Below are 18,169 nucleotides of genomic sequence, written 5' to 3'. Positions count from 1 at the left end.
ATCTTATGCTAAGGATTGTCTTGACAAATGAGGTTGGGACAGCTAGGTAGCTATTCTGGGAAGAAAATGAACCCCTATCCATATCTCCTAACAAATAGAAGTATCTGGATCATAGACCTAAATGTAAAATTTTAAATCTTAGCTTTGAGAAGATGATTTTTTTTTGTAGTCTTGAAGTCGTCATAGATTTCTTAGGACACAGAAATCACTAGCCATGAAAAGAATGATAAATTGGATTTATAAACTTTAAAAACTTCTGTTCATCAAAATATACCATTAAAATGCATAGAAAAGCCTCCAATTGGAGAATAAATAATAAGCTGCATTTTCACAATGTAATACATGTAAAAAGTACAATGAAAATAAGATTCCATTTATAGTATGAACAATATATGAAATACTTGAATTCCAGGAATAAATTTCTAATCTTATACTTGATTGTAGACACTATAATAAAGATGACAACACTTTCTAATTTAGTAAATATATTTTAATGGAAGACTAATTAATTTTTCTCAGGATATGTTCAATAACAATTTAAAGTAGGATTTCCAACTCAAGGAAACATGCCTTTGTTAAAAGTTCATTTGACTATTCTTAATAGTGCATTTTTTTTATCAGATTGGATTGAGGCAATTCTATAAAGGTCTTTGATTTGTCAGTGGATATTCAAACAAACCTTCAAAAAAAGGTTAAGAAGACTGGAATAAAAATTAGGCCATGAGCAGCCCCAAATACCATAACAAGAAACATAATCTTGAAAAATGTCCTGAAGATGTACGCTTTAGCTGTAGCTAAAACACACACCCCTATTATTGTTGAAATTGCACTTTGTAATACTGGATAGCCTAGCAGATACAATGCCTCAATTGATTTTTGGTTTACTGAAGTCTTAGTACTGGAAACAAATGCATAAGATATGTGTGCAGAAAAATCAAAAGAAAATCCTATACAAATGACAAGATTAATCATGGATATGGAATCAAGATTGACATTCCAAAATGCCATGAAACCTGTTACTCCCACAATCACAGAAGCAATAGCAAAAGTTACCCACAAGGAACACATTGGATGAGGAATTAACAATAAGGAAACAATGAACATAGCTGTCGACGCAACCATGATATTCCGCACAGTGTTTTCTATGATTGCAGCATACTGATCAAAATATATGAATGCCTGGTTATACACCATTAGAGGAATCTCACACTTTTCGGCTGTTTCTCGTAATTGGAGTAACATTATTTTCTTATTGGTTGAGGAAGAAACGCCCATAGTCTGAATGAAACCCCGGGAGGAAATGATTTCATTTGATGTAATATTAATATCATATGTAAAAACTGGAAATTTACGTAAAAAATGAGACATACCATTCATAAAAGTATCCTTATCATTAGGGTCCTGTCCATTTCTTTTCATATAATCCATATATGTATGTAACCAAAACTCTGTAAGATTTCTTTCTACATAGTCATTTTCTTTAAAATTTTCTATACATTTTTCCAATTTTTCCCTTACATCTTCATCCCAGTAGTTAATACTTTCAGTAATAATAATCATAACCCTGGGACCGTATTCTGAAAAATAATCTTCCTCTACATTAAAATATGGTGTAATGTAGGAATCATCACTTGCTAGATTTCGGAGGTCTAAACCTTCCTGCACTTGGAAACATCCATATATGCTGCTTATGATGTACAAAATGTATATCACCACCACAAAAAACTTGGACATAGTTCTTGTGAGTACAGGACCAAAATAGTCTCTAAAGAACAAATTCATTGGATGGATATCAGTTCCTTGTTCATCTGGGACAGAAGAAAATGGGAGACAGCAGGCCTTTTTTAATGAGGAATATTTCTGATCTGGCTTTTTCAACCAGCGTAGGCAGAGTATTTCTCTTTTACCATCCAGGGCCATAAATGCTCCAAAACAGGTGATGTTATAAAAATAACAAAAGAGCAGGGTTGTTCCTGTATAGATGCAAAAGTATTGTACGGACCTGAAAGAACTCATAATCCCTGTATAGAAGGCCAGGACATTGGTGATGGTGGTGATTGTAATAGACACTGCCACCTTTGAATAGACAGTGGCCATCCGCTCTTTTATGCTATCCATAAGACTGGTCTTCTGCCAGGCAGAAATCATGATAAACATATCATCAACCCCAACACCTGTTAGAAAAAAAAAGAAACAGAATCTTCTTCATATTAAATAAATCAAAAATTTAAAAGATCAACCTTTTTCTTTTTCAAGGTCTTATTTATCTTGCCCATTCTCTGCTTAAACACCAACTTTTCTATGATGCTTTCTCAAGTTGCCTCTGAACACACAACAGAATTCACCACTCCATTCTCTGTATTAAGTCTTTGTTTTGAACAGGCCCCCTATTATTTGCACACATCATGGTATCCACTGATCCTAGCCTTCACTTAAGGTGATTGAGTGATGAGATCAGGAAACCTAGCTGATTGAGTGTTAGCTGAAGTAGCACCAGCAATGTACCTTTGATTTCACTAGATTGCAAAGAAGATCATTTTCTTTTGTAAACCATTTTACACTAACATACAAATACAGCCATCCAACATTCTGTTACTTAAAATATAAGCTGGATATATGTGTTGTACAGTTAACATCAGGCTATTTATGTGGTAAATTTGAATGGTATCTCATACTCTACAGACATAGACCCAGAAACCTAGACAAATGCAATTTCCTGCTAGTCTATTTTGGACATCTAAAATGCTATTAATTTCACTTGCTAAGGATAAGACATCATCTTACTGCTCCTAAAGCCAATGCTCCTGAGATCAGAAATATGTACCACAGTAAACCTTAAGAATCCTTTATTTACCAATGCCTACTAGGCAGTTAGTTCCTTTCTACAAAGACAATTCATTATTGGCCTGAAACAGAAGAATGTTCAAGGATTCTGAAGTCATCAATAAAGACTAGGAAAAGATTACAAAAAAAGGGGAGGGGACTAGAAAGGGTAACATGAGCATGATGCAGATAAATTGCACCTAAACTTTCTACTAAAGTTCACACTACTTTCACTCTTGTGAGCCTTTGCTTCCATGTGTATTGATATAACATCAGTACTTGGGACTAAAGTGTAGATTTTAATTTCAATTTCTTTTTTTATGGACTACATGTTAAATTTGGGAGAATAATGGGAATTGCAACCTGCCAGATGTTCCCTGGTATTATCAAGGTAGGATGATCCAAATGAGCACAAAGCTATGTAATCTGTCATAACCTGCACTGTGGCACCCTTATTGTCACCAGCTTTGAGAATTCCAGTTGTGTTCAGTTAGACAAAAAAGGGAACAATTACAAGCTCTAAGGACCAAGAATGAACTCACTGATATGTTAGGTATTTAAAAACTAATTTTATTACTTACAGAACCTTGTTCAGAAATTGTCCTCACACATTTCTTGTTTAAATTGCTGAAATAATATATGTGTGTATACATACACAATTCTATATATACAGAGACTGTATAAAAATGGCTTACACTAAATCAGATAATGCATCTTAACTATAGATACTTAAGGCTCCAGAATACACGGAGTAATTGAGTGTGTACAAAGGTGTTCCTTGAAGAGCCACCATAAACTGACACCCTTTGGACAGCACATTCACCACCTCTCCTCCAGAAAATCAAAAAATTATTTTGTCCAAGTTGCTTACTTTCCAAATTTTAAATACCTTTGATTTCTCATGCTTTCTGTAAAATAAATTCTGAAGATACCATGCAGATGACAAAAACAATGGAAAACTACTGTGTAATTCCACACTTCAGGGATAACATCCATTTAGAATTTGTCTTATGTAAGTATGCATACAACTATCTCTCCGTTTCAAGCAATCCTGCTTTATAACCAGAAATTTTCATTAAACTTACATAATCTACCTTTTCAAAAAGACTGAATATAATTCAAGTATTTCAGTATAGTATGTTCAACTTGACAAATCCCATATTGATATGGGATTGGGTTGTTTCTGATATTTTCTTATTCTAAATCATAGCAAAATGAACATACATCTACTTTTACATACTTGTCTAATCATTAGAACAAATTCATAGAAGTGAAATTGGTAGGTCAAAGATGCTCCCTTTTTAAATCTTTTGATTTGTTGCAAACTTTGACCAAAAAATATCTAAAAGTGTCAGTTTACATTTTCCCACAGAAGAATATGAGGGTGTTCATTTGCATACAACCTTCCCCAAATCTTCAATCTTGCTAGTTATTCCAATAAGAAAACAAGCTGTATCACTTTTAGTCTAATTTGTTTTCCATGATTCATCCAGAAGTCAAGGTTTTTTTCTTATATTTGCAGTTATGTGTTTGTGAGTGTGTGTGTGTGTGTGTGTGTGTGTGTGTGTGTATGAGAGGAGAGTGGGGAGAGGGGGGAGAGAGAAAGAGAGAAAGGGAGGGAGAAGAAAAGTTGCTGTTCATGTCCCCTGTCTATTTGTCTATTTGGGGTACTAGATTTTTGCAATTCCAATGATACATGATTCAATATGATTTTCCTGTTTACTGACACTTCATTTTGGATATGTGCAGCAACCTAAATACAATTCCTTCCCTTATATATCCCACCCCCCTATATACACAATGTGTAACCTCACATTTTTTATTTTACTCACCTAGAATAAGAAATGGTGAATTTGCAACTATGATCACAAATGGCACCCCAATGTACAACATCAGGCCAAAGCCGCTCACCACTGCAAAGGCAGCAGACACCACTCCAAAGACTGCAACCCACATTTTGTTTCGTACACAGTCAAACCTGTAAATTTGGAGGGAAAAATCATGGAATTTGCGGTGGTAGCTTCTATACTGAAATTCCATCAATTGATAACATTTTTGAATTGGATAACAAGTCAGAAACCTCTGGGGGAATAATTTTCACAGTTGTCTGCAGAATTCCTTTAAATTCCTAGGTACTATCCCAGACCAAATGACAGAAAAAAGGGGTAGAGGACAGAAATGTTGAAAATCTCTAATTTCACCAAACTCTCCTGGGTGATTTTTGGGTAGCAAGCCAAACATTAATACACGTACTAACATTTCAGAATTTCAGAGATTTAAATCACTGAAATGTTAGTACGTGTATTAATGAATTTCAGAGATTTAAATCAGATGGTTAACTCCACTCAGATCTTCAGTAGGGTGTGAATGGACTATAATTGTTAATGGAAAGATGGAAGATATCTTAGTCTTTTTTTTTTTTTGTCCTATAACAAAATACCACAGTCTGGGTAATTTGTAAAGAAAAGAGGTTTGGATATCTAAGAGCATGTTGGCATACTGCAAGGCTCCCCTCACCGTGTGTAATAACATGGTGGATGGTGTCATAGTGGGAATAAATATGAGAGGGAATGTATACATGGCAAGTCAGGAAACCACATAGATTCAGGAGTTAATGCTTGCTCTTTTTATAATAACTTGATCTCAGGAACTAATTGAGGTCCAATGAGAACTACATTAATCCCTTCTGAGGGTGGTACCCACTATCACCTAATACTTTCCACTAGACCCCACTTCTTTTATCTATCTATCTACCTATCAATCAATCAGTCATCTATTTTATTGTACTGGGGATTGAACCCAAGACTTTTGCATGCTAGGTAAGTTCTCCACCACTGTTCTTATGTGAGCACTTTGTTAAACACTTAAAAGTTGGAAGATAATAAATACAGAACCCTAAAATGTGTTTGAATAAGGGTCTGTCGTCAGGTAAATGCACACATGCAAGGTATAATCTTCAGATATGTGTGTCAAGACAGGCAGAATGGAATATGACCTATGGACTATCTAGGAGGCTCCATTCAGAACACAGATAAGAGACCCTCAGTGATCCAGAAGGAAGAGAAACAAGACATGTTCAAGGAAATTACAGAAGCATTCACAGAAGGATTATTTTTTAAATTCAAGTTCAGAGAAAGCATATATTATACTATCATGAAGTTCTCATGTCCTCAGAATTTTCTCATTCCATTTCCTCTACTCTTCGAGCATGCTCCAACTCACAACCCAGGTCAGCAAGATAGAGAAAATGATAAGTGGTTGGGGAGGGCTGGCAAGTCCCTTTTCCCCATTAAGGGCAATCCCTTGTAGTAAGATCCAGTCAGTAGAGATGGAAAAACCTTAGCTTCAAATTATCACTTGTGTTTATTACATTGATGTGGATATTTTAATTCTGACTGGAGGGCTTTGTCTTACCTAAAAATTACCACAAAAGTCACAGAGCCAGCTTGAGTTTTCATGGGGAAGAGGAAGAATTTGGTTTACCTACAAAACTTAAAGGGAGACAGGGAGACAAATATAAAGTTGATTTACGCTTATATTTCATGAGTCCTGTGTGTTCCAGATATTGTTTCCACAAGCATGGAAAGTGTTCAAAGAGAGATATAAACCTCTGCATTTATATCTGAATTGCTTTCCACAATCATTTGTAAAGATAAGTACATGTCTAGATAAATCTATACAGTTAAATAATATGATTTGTTCCTAGACCTACCTACACATGAGAAACAGGAAAATTTTAAAATATAAATTGTCAGATTAAATTCTGAGATATTTTGATTCAGTAAGGTAAGGTCAAATTTAATTGTGAGAAGATCTGTATTAACTTTCTTTGGGGGATATGAGAATAACTGGGATCATTCTGTGAGGTTCCTTCTAAAAATTCTAATGTTTGCTGCTATTTCTCAAATTTTAGCTTTCTAATCACAAGAAGTCAAATCATGTCCAGTCCAACTTTTAAAGTGTTTAACAAAGTGCTCACATAAGAACAATGGAACTATTCAAGTCAATTGAAGAAGAGCATTGTTTTTATGTAGTAAAAATTATTATTTCAAACTTACAGTGGAAACAGAACTTGCTTCTTGGTACCACACAGTTATCTGCCTTTCAAATTATTAGTTATAACTGATGTAATATATAAGGTAGGAAAGATACACTATATCAACAAAAACTGGCTACAATTTTTTTCTATTCCACTATTGCTGAAGGACAAAATTTCAAAAGTTATCAGGCTTAAAAACTAAGAGTTTAGCATTAGACATCAGCAAGAGGATAGAGAAGGAAGCACTCATCTCCTCACAGAAACATCAAAAAATAAGCAGAAGCTGTTAGAACCAATTTTTTGAATTCTGGAAGTCAAAACAGATCAAAATACAGAATCCAAAGAAAAGGGCACTTCAAAACAGGTTTTGTAGTAATTTCACATGCCCATACTTACTGTCTCCCTGGTGTGGTGGCAATCTTTTAAATGGTAAAGTCTTAAAGTAACAGGGATATAAAAGTGGACATGGTATTCATTCACATAGTAGCAGTCTCAAGTAGCAGTATTAAAGTGGTGACATCCCATGTTTCCAGTGTGGAACGATTTCCATGGATCTGGAGGGAGCTGAGCTGACCTATTCATAAAATGATGCATCTGTTCTCACTTGTCTGGGGCTACCTGGATACAAGGCATTCCTCTATATTCTTCCTAAATTATAACTCAGGTTGAAAGAGCTAGAATACTATGCAAGCTGAATCCACACCCCTCAGATTCCTGATCCAAATATCAGAGTCCAAACACACAAAAGACTGTCTGAAGCAACAGATGCATTTCTCTGGGAATTTAGAAGACTCAAAAACAATCTTGGGAAATTTAGAAATTCACAATAAACAGTAATTCTTAAGTTCAAGGAAGAAATAAAAATCCCCAGTAGAGATAAATTCATTGATAAATATAAAAAAACAAGTACTACTTTATTTGGGGTTCAACTCCACATTTCCTATAGAGTCTATTAGACAAATAAATAAAAATAATCATTAGCTTATGTTACAGGACATACATTGTATAAAGATATATTTGGGAACAACAAAAGGAGAGAGGACAGAGATGTATAAGAGTAGAGTTTTTGTGTCTGTGAGGTTAAATTGGTTATCAGTTCAATATTCAGTCATGAGATATTTTGGCTAACAATAATTTAGTCAATGAGGATCTACATACATAATGGTGGTTCCATAAGATGAAAGCAGCTAAAAAATTCCTGTCACCTAGTGGATATAGAGCTGAAGAAGACACAAGGAAAAAAACAAGAAGGAAAAAAACCTCCAAAAAATTCCTAACAAAGAGTGTAGTAGAAGCTTTGCAGACCTCAACAAGCTCCTTAAAAAGTTAGAAAATTTGGATCACAATAACAAAGGTTTTGTTACTAGAGAGGAATGTTCATGGTACATTAATTGCTTATAAGAAATTAATGATGGGGGGTAAAAAAAAGCAAACCACTGTGGACATATTTCTGAAAAAAGATACCTCTTCAAGAAGAGCCTTTGACAAGCTCTTCAGATGTTCCAGAAGAAGGCACTATTATCACTGGAGGTGAGAGCTCCCTGGGTGTAACTGCCGCTCCAGACATTCCGGATTAGTGTGTGTGTGTGTGTGTGTGTGTGTGTGTGTGTGTGTGTGTGTGTGTGTTTGTGTTTAATAACTAGTTTAAAAGTACAAAATAAAATTTAATAGAATAGATTTTAGAATAAGCATATAAAGGAAGAAAATCTTTTTGTACACCTGTACAATCCATTTGTTTTTGGTTAAGTGTTATCACAAAAGTCAAAAAGTTTTAAAATAATAAAAAGTTATAAAGCAAAATGATACAGTAAGCTAAAATTAACCCAGTACTGAATTGTTTTCTTTGGTTTTGTTTTTGTGAATTTACTATATCCCAAGTGTACTGAGTTTTAAGCATAAATAGTAATGTTGTAATGTTCCAGGACTTCACATTTACTCCCCATTAACACATTGACTCCCCCACAGCAACTTCCAAACTTGAAAGCTATATTCATGGAAAGTGCCCTATACAGGTATAATATTTTTATCTTGTATATCATATTTCAACTGTACCTTTTCTATGCTAAGATACATTTGAATGCACAAATACTAATCATTGTGTAACAACTGCCTATTGTAGTAATATAATATGCTATTTAGGTTTACAGCCAAGGAACAATAGGCTATACTATATAAGTTTGTATAAGGTTACTCTGTAATGTTTGCACGACATTCAAATTGCCTAACAACACATTTCTCAGATTGTATCCACATCATTAAGTGATGTGATCATAGATTGTTTTAAATTTAGGATGCTATATCTAATCCCCATAGCAACTACAAAAAAAATCTCTTAGAAACATCATAAAAGGAAATGAGAAAGGAATCAAAGGAGTTCCCTAAGAGAATATAAATTAAACTTAGGGAAAAAAAGCATAATGGGGGTCGGGGGAAAGCTGTAAGACATACAGAACACAAACAGGAAAATGAATGGCAAAAGCAAGTCTTTATAGCAATTTCCTTAAATGAAATGGATTCAACTCTCTAATCAAAAGATATCTATTCACAGAATGGATAAAACATGTTCCAACTATATGCTGTCTATAACAGACTCACTTTAGATCAGAGACATAAATACATTGAAAGTGAAGTACAGAAAGAGTTCTACATTAATAGTTAGAAAATTCAATACACCAATTTTAATAATGAATAAAACATCTAGACAGAAAACCAATAAGGACATAGAAAAAATGAAGAGCATTACAAACCAATTAGAATCTGCAGAGATGTAGAAAATTCAACCTAACGATAGGAGAATATACATTCCTCTCACAAGCACATAGAACAATTCCTAAGATAGATTATATGCTAGTGTTACAATTTGGATATTAGGTATCCTCCCAAAAGCTCAAGTGTGAGACAATGCAAGAAGGCTTAGAGGTAAAATGACTGGGTCATGACAGCCTTAACCCAATCAGTGAATTAATCCCCTGAGATTAACTGAGTGGTAACTGAAGGTAGGCAGGGTATGGCTGGAAGAGGTGAGTCATTGAGTGCATGCCTTTGTGATATATATTTTGTATCTGGTGAGTAGACTCTCTCTCTGTCTCTGGTTCCTGGTGCAATGTCTTGAGCAAGTTCCCTATACCACACTCTTCCACCATGATATTCCACCTCACCTGAGCCCTAAGGAATGGAACTGACTATGGACTGACACTGACACTTCTGAAACCATGAGCCCCCAAATAAATTTTCCTCTTCTAAAATTGTTCTTGTCAGGTATTTTAGTCATTGCAGCAAAAAGCTGACTAAAACAAGCATCATCTCACTATGTCCTCACATCATTGAAGAAGCTAATAAGCTCCCCCAGAACTCTTTCATAAAGGCACTAATCTCTGTCTAGTCATCTCGAAAAGGCCTCAACTTTTCATACTATCACTAAGGGGATCTTTCATCATAACAATTCTGGGAAGACCATACCAAGAAAAGTGGAAACATTTAGAAGAGATAAATAAAATAGAAGACAAAAACAATAGAATCAATAAAATAAAAAGTTGGTTCTTTGAAAAGATCAATAAACTTGACTAAACATTACTTTGGACAACGAAGAAAATATAAGAAGACACAAGTAGCTAAATCAGTATGAAAGTAGGGACATTATAAAAGAAGTATAAAAATTCATAAGAGAATATTATGAACAACTGAATGCAAACAAGTTGGGTAACCTAAACAAATGCACAAATTCCTACCAACACACAAACTACCTAAACTGACTCAAAATGAAATAGAAAATCGCAATATACATAACAATTAAAATTGAATCAATAATCATAAAACACCCAAAAAGTGAAGTTTGGGACCAAATGGTTTCACTAATGGAGTCTACCAAACAACCAAAGAGAATTAACAATGATCCTTCTCAAACACTCTCAGAAAATTGAAGCAGAGGGAACACTTCTTACACTGATATCAGAACCAAAGACCTAACAAGAAAATTAGACCACTATCTCTTATTTATATAGATGTGAAAGTCTTCAACAAATTCTAGCAACACAATTTAAAAACATAATAAAATAGTTCTATATCACTGTCAAATGGGATTTACACCAGAATGCAAGGGTAATTCAATAGGAGAAAACCAGTCAACATAATCCATCAGATTAATAGAACGAAGGAAAACACATAATTTTCTCAATAGATGCTAAAAATGCATTAACAAAATCCCACACTGTGATGTTAAAAAATACTTAATGACTAAGAATAGAAGGGAGATTTCTCCAAATGAGGAGGACATTTATGAAAATTTCACAACTAACGTCATATTCAAGACTGAAAGATGGGAAGATTTTCATTTAAGATTAGGGATAAGGTCAGGATGCTTACTTTCACCACTGATATTTAACACTGTTCTGGAAGTTCCAGCCAGAGCAATTATATAAGAAATAGAAAATAAAAGATATTCAAATAAGAAAGAAATATAAATATCCCTTTTCACAGAGTATACGATCCCATATACAAACATTCCAAAGAATCTACAAGACAACTACCAGGGTTAATAAACAAATTCAGCAAAACTGCAAGATATAAGATCAACATGTGCAATGAAAAATCCAAAAAAGAAATTAAGAAAATAATTACATTTAAATAGCTATAAACAAATTCAATGCCAGGAATAAATTTAACCAAGCAAGTGAAAGACTTGTACATTGAAAATACCAAACATTAGTGAAAGAAACTAGACACAAAAAGTGGAAAAACCCTTAGCTCATGGATAGGATGGATAATTCATGACATTTATTGCTAAAATGTCAATTCTACCCTAAACAATTTACCAATATAATTCCTATCAAAATTCCTTTTCTCCTAAGAAATGGAGAAAACATTTCTCAAATTCATATGGAATTGCAAGGAGCCCTAGATGACCAAAACAATCTTGAAAAGGAACAAAGTTAGAGGACTCAATATTATTCAGACAATATAAAGGAATGTTCTGATACCTGGTATAAGATGAGTGGATCTTGAAAACATTATGATAAGTGAAATAAGCCAGTAAGAAAAAAACAAGTCTCTAGAATAGGCAAATTCATAGAGATAGAATTTAGAATAAAAATTCACTGGGACTGGGAGGAGGGAGCTATGATGCATTATTGCATAATGAGCAGAGTTTCTGTTTGAAGTGATGGAGAAATTTGGAAATAGATGGTTGCACAACAGTGTGGATATAATTAATATCATTAATTGTACTACTAAAAATGGTTAAGATAGGATATCTTATGTTATATGATATATATATGTTTTATCACAATCTTTTTACAAAGTAAGAGATAAAAAAACTAATAAAAGTATCTTACCTGTAGCATGATATAATTGCAAATATTATGATTAGAAGGTAGGCCAAGTGAAACAAAGGGACCACTGTCATAGAAGTTGCCTCAAATTCCAGCTGTCTGGAAAGTGATGTAAAGTGGACCACCTGCCAAAAAAAATATACTCAGGTAAATATCTTTGAATTTCAATATTTGTGTATGAGTTACAAACACTATTGAAATACTTTAGCGGATTGATAGAATCAAAATTTAGTGAAAGATCAAAATACATGGGTTATAATTTTAGAATAGAGAAGATAATATAGATTTACTTCTTCCCACAAAATCTGTTGTGCTTTCCAAACTCTTTTAAAAATTGAATGCCCAAACTGAATGTTATATCAAGTTGTGAAATCTTGTCTTCCTTAAAAACTGAGACGTGGTCTCTCACTCTCCCCCTCTCCTCTCTCTTACCCTCTCCCCTTCTCCCCCTCTGTTCTCTCTCTCTCTCCCTCTCTCTCCCTCCCCTCCCCCCTCTCTCTCTATATATACACACACACCCCCTTCTCTTCTCAGACTGGCTGCCATAGTCCCGCTAATAAAATCTCAGACAGGTAAACAGTTGTTTCGGCTTGTTGAGTTTATGGAGCTTTTCTGCCGTTCCTACATTGGTGCCAAAACCCAGGATGGGGATCCCTATCACTCAAGGTGGAACCCCATTCCCAAACTCCGGGCCCAACAGTTCCTGTCGAAGTCCACTCCTCTGATCGCCTGCCTGACATCCACCACCAGCCTGCAGATTGGGATTACCAGCTACTTGCTAACGAGCTGGACAACACTCATGTCCACTCATCCCAAGAAACCTCCACCAAGTGCTGAAAGATGAAGATACCAAATGACAACTCCACCAAAGGGCCATCTCTACCCTACCATGCCAAAGAAATAAGCCCTGGTTTTCAGCTTTATATGTTCTAACTTGCCTTCTCCTGGGCATAGGCCTTTTTCTACCAGCCCTACAGACTGGACGACATGCCAGAAATTAATGCTGTTTCTTTTCATAGTTGCAGGGCACATTCATGGTCTTCTCCCTGGAGGAAATCCAGGCCTTCAGTGCATGGATATGGTACCTCCTGGCCCTCCTTCTCCAACCAACTGTCCTCCCTCCCTCTCTCTAAACTACACCCCTTCTCAGCAGGAAGTAGCCAGATCCATTACGACACCCCCAAACCAAAACAAAAAAGGGAGAAATGTTGGTAAAGATGGCGCCCGGAGCACTTCTCTTCTGGGAGCTCAGGTCCGTGACGCACTTCTCTTCTGGGAGCTCAGGTCCGTGACGCACTGAATGGCGCAAACCATCACCTCCAATCCCTGTGAATGGCACAAACTTTGAATGGCGCACCTCCAATCCCTGAAGTGGCGAGAACTCTCAGCCAATGAAGAAGTAACAGCCCACTTGCCTTGCTCCTCCTCATCCTGCGTTGAGCCCATACTCTGTCTCTCACTCTCCCCCTCTCCTCTCTCTTCCCCTCTCCTCTCCTCCCCCCACTTCCTCTCTCTCAACCCCCTTTTCTTCTGCGACTGGCTGCCAGAGTCCTGCTAATAAAATCTCGGACAGGTTAAAAAAAAAAAAAACTGAAACGTGTGTTATGTTTTCTAAATTTTTACTAGAATGGTATCTTTTCTTATTTTACTTGCAAAAGCATCATTTCAAGAAGACCTGCTCTTCAGAGGCTCTTTTCAGTGTGTGTCCCACTTTCACCAAATTGCCAGAGCCAAAATTACCATATACCTAACAAGTAACTTACACTAAACTAGGTGCTTTATCTGTAAGTAACTTGAAAAATGGTGAGCTAGTTATCTTCTTAGTACCAAGGAACTTCCCTCAAAGTCTCATTTTAATCCCAGTGAGCTCCAAACAAGTTTTAAAGGGCTCTGAGAAATCGGAAAAGACTGTCTGAAGATAAGATTTTTTCCAGGTAATTTGATTAGAAAAAACAAACCCAAAATGAAATGTGAATCCTAAACATAGGATTTGTGTTATGGACCAGAATATTAACAATTATTTATAATTTATGGTTATCCTTCAATATAAGGGCCAAATGCTACACAGCACACCCAGCTTTGAGTCAAGGTCCCCCTCAAATAGGAAATGCTATTGTTACTGTCCTTCCAACAAGCCTTTCTCATACTTCCCACCTTCTCTCAGCTTCCCTGTACCTGGATATTTTTAAAGGCCAGCTTCTCCTTAAGGCTGTAAAATTCGTCCAAAAAATGAACCAGCCACTCCTTGCTCTGCTCGCTGTCCTCCTTGACTTCAGTCTTCAGATAGTACAAGAGCCTCATGGCTTTGGTTTCCAGAAGTAAGTGGTTCTGTCCTACAGCATCGCCCAAGGTATTTCCACCAAAGAAGCCAGCCAGGTAGATGAAGTGGTTCTTATAGTTATGCATGGGGAAGGTGAATGTTTTCAGGTCGAGGGTTTTGTTCCTCTGCCAGACGTACAGGAGTGGGTTGGAGGGCACACAGAAGGTCCTGTACTTGGCACACACCTCTTTGTAGTGGATAGGGGCTCCATTTTCCTTTCTCACACTCAGAGTCTGCACTGCTTGGTCTAATTGACTAACTTCCTCAAAGATTTCGGATTCCAGCAGTGTTTCGCTGTTGGAGACCACCAGAATGGAAGCAAAATTGTTCTCGCTGCTGCTCCTGGTAGAAGAGAAGCGATATGAGTCATTGGTGGTGAAATGTGCCTGCACAAATCGCCGCTCAGCCTTGGCAGGGCTCCCAATCGGAGTGTACTGCTCCTCGAGGTTTTCTTCTTCTTCCTTGGGCAGGTAAATAAAGCCGATGCCAAGCGCAGCCGTCAGTAGGATGGGGACCAGCAGGAAGATCCAGGGGTGTGAACCCACACACCTTCCCAGCCGTTCGAAGGCGCGGGAGAGTGGCTTCTCCAGGCAGTTGGTGTAGCAACGAGTTCTGTGGACTGTCTCAGTCTCTTGAGTTATCCTCGATGGCTCTCGCTGAGGGGTCCTCAATGACTCCTGGGGCGGCTGCTGGGGCTGCTGGGGCTGCTGCGGTGGCGGTGGTGGTGGCGGAGGAGGCGGCGGCGGCGGCGGCGGCGGCGGCGGTGGTGGCGGCGGCTCAGGCTTCGAAGGCTCTGGCTGCGACGGCTCCGGTTGCGACGGCTGCTGGGGCGGCGGCGGCGGCGGCGGCTGCGACGGCTGGAGCTGCTTGGATTCCTGCCTCAATGGCGGTAGCCGCTCTGCGCTCTGCCCTGAAGCCCAGCTCGGTTTTGATTCCCGTCCCTCATGGGCCCGCAGCTTCGAGGCGTCGAGCAGTCGCCGCTTGGGCCTGGGCAACTCCGGGGAGTCGGGTCCAATCCCGATCTCCGACGTCTCGGCGAACTTGCCCTCCGACTGCTCCTCCTGCCTAGGCTCCGGCGGGGGCGCTGGGCTCACCGGCTCCTCTGGCTCTGGCCCCGCCTGAGTCTCAATTTCCGCCCGTGGCGCGACCTTAGAGGAACTAAGACTCATTTCCGGGAGGCCCAGGAGATGTGCTCTTGCGGGACTGCGGGTTAAAGAGTCACTCCCCACCACCCGACGGTTTCCTGGAGAAATTCTAGGAAGTCTTTGAGCTTGGGGTTCTCGCGCCCGGAAGCTAGAGACATCCTTGCAGAGCACGTGTTTGACCCCGCCCTTAACTGGCTCGAGATTTGTTGGAGGTTTGTCAATCCTCGCTAAACCCAAGAAACGCTTTGCAAATGGGAACAAATGCGTGCCTGGCCTAAAGGACTCATAATTTAGGGGGTGGGAGGGGCGAGAATTTGACTAGTCCTCAATGACCATTTACAGGCACACAAATGGAAAAGAAACATTGTGTGTCTCAGCTAGCACCCTGTCCTTTCCTGGAGTTTATCTAGTAGCAATTTTCAGGTAAGAGTTTTGTGAACCTCATACGCTTGACTTAGTTCCTATTGCTATTCTCTGTCTTCATAATGCCTTGCCCTTGTAAAAATTGGAGGTGAAAACATGCAATGGAAGTGCAAAGGTCTAAATCTTTCTATCCCATTTCTCTTTTCAAAGGAAGGGCCAAATGTGGATCTTTATAATGATGCTTTTCTATGAATCTCCATGCATATCAAAGACATTTAAAAATATACCTTTTTTCATTAATAGTATTACAAAAGCTGTTTGGCCTATTACATTCTTCAGCCAGTACGTCAGAGGATCTTGAGGTACCCGTCAACTACATCTAGAGTCATCTGTTCTCTTCAACTGCTCTTCATCTGATTTCCAAATTATGGATGAAACCCAGAATCCTTTTGATGGACCCATAGATTTAGTCATTTATAAATAGTGCTCATAGAATGAATGTATTTTACTTAACCCATATATAGCAACCATATCTGTGAAATAATTTTAGAGTAGATTTACTAAAGGAAAAGTCCTTTAAAATTTTTATAGCTATTGAGAAATTAATATGCAAAGAAGTTGTATCATCTTATGTCCTCAAAAGCAATGTATGAGTTGTTGTGTTGCCACAGTGTGTCCCACAATGTCAGCAAAATGATTTGTACCATTGGTATTTTTAGTTTAACTTTGAATTTATTGCTTAGTGTTGTTGTATTTCCTTTTGGCTAATTTTCCTATTGGAGGGCTGAGATTTTCTTCTTGATTTATAGAAGCCACTCATATATTAAAGAAATTACTACTTTTCCTGTGATTATAGTTACATGTCCTCACCGACCCCTCTCTGGTTTTGCTAGTTGCCATGTCTTATTTTTGTATTTGAATTAGCTAATGTTTTTCTGTTGTGAGTTCTAAATTTTGTATCATAGTAGTCATACCCCTCTTCTCCCTTTTATGATTATGATTGCTGTGGTTTGACTATACTTATTCCTGCAAAACTAATGTGTAGGAACTTAAGCCCCATTTTGATAGCTGGTAAGACTAAGCTCTCAATGAGATTATGGACTTTATAAAAAGTCTAGATGCCCCTTGACCCTTACCTTCCAACATGTGAGTGATACCACCTTGGTGAGTCCTGCTTCCTCAAATGTTGAAGTATAATATCAGAGAAGAGGCAAGTGGAGAGTAGAAAATAAGAAGCTTTATTAAAGGATAGTAAAATAGACTTCTCCCGGGTGGTAGAAGGGGACCCAAAGGCAGAATCCTTGGTTTGGGGAAGTCATGTCCCTTTGATATGTCTAAAATTTCCCTGGTTCTCCTGCATTCTTCTCCCTTATCTTGTTCATTTTCCCTTATCCTGCATAGTGACTGGGGGATGTCTGTAGAATTTATGGCCAGGGGTTGAGTTGATAGGCTGGAAGGGCTTAGGTAGAATGCTAGGCAGGAAGGGAATGGTGGCCCAGGGGGCCTTGATTAGCAGCTCCCTAACAACCTTTTTGGGAGGAGGAAGTATCAAAGGACTTTGGAGACATGAACATTCCATTCTCCTAGGGGCTGTTTCTGATTTCCCAGACTCAAATTGGACTCCACTTTCTCCATCAGACCCAATTTACCTAGCTACACTAACTACCTATCTTTAAATCTGGCTTCATGAGGACACAGCTTTTGTCCCTTTCAACATGGTTCCATCTGGAAGGCAAAGACTAGGTTCTTACCAGACACAAAACTTATCAGTATTTTGATTGTGGATTCTCAACCTCCAAAGAGCTATTCCTAACCACTTGTATCTGAGCAAGCTTTATTTTATTCAATGAGTGTTCTGCCCCACTGATATTGAGAGGGAGATGTTAGTCACATAGCATTTGTAAAGGATCAGGGGAAGAGATGGATTATCATTTGGTGACTTTCAGGTTTAACTACATGTTAAAATGAGAATTTAATTCAATGCTCTGTGTCATCTATACCAGTAAAGCAGATCATGGTAGAATCTAAAAGTAAAAAGCAAAGGTATAACAAACCAAACCACATTTGTTTTAGTTCAACTATCAACAACAACAGTTTGCTTAAAATAAAGCATCCAGAACAAATTTAAATTATACAATTTACCAGAATAGCA

At 37.7% G+C, this 18,169-nt stretch overlaps 1 protein-coding gene across 1 annotated transcript; it reads right to left on the bottom strand.

The window, feature by feature from the left end:
- Positions 1-468: 468 nt before the first annotated feature.
- Positions 469-15,875, bottom strand: Ptchd3 (patched domain containing 3). Its single transcript, XM_078024687.1, has 5 exons — positions 15,254-15,875; positions 14,365-15,211; positions 12,193-12,314; positions 4,656-4,801; positions 469-2,174 (listed from the first exon to the last, which is right to left on the bottom strand). Exons 1-5 carry the CDS (start codon positions 15,676-15,678, stop codon positions 682-684), a joined length of 3,033 nt encoding a protein of 1,010 aa, XP_077880813.1. The 5' UTR covers positions 15,679-15,875; the 3' UTR covers positions 469-681.
- Between the last annotated feature and the right edge of the window lie 2,294 nt (positions 15,876-18,169).

Source organism: Ictidomys tridecemlineatus, chromosome 10 (genome assembly GCF_052094955.1).
Source record: "Ictidomys tridecemlineatus isolate mIctTri1 chromosome 10, mIctTri1.hap1, whole genome shotgun sequence".
NCBI classification, from domain to species: Eukaryota; Metazoa; Chordata; class Mammalia; order Rodentia; family Sciuridae; genus Ictidomys; species Ictidomys tridecemlineatus.
Note: the sequence above shows the minus strand (reverse complement) of the source record. Positions and strands in the feature narration are given on the sequence as shown.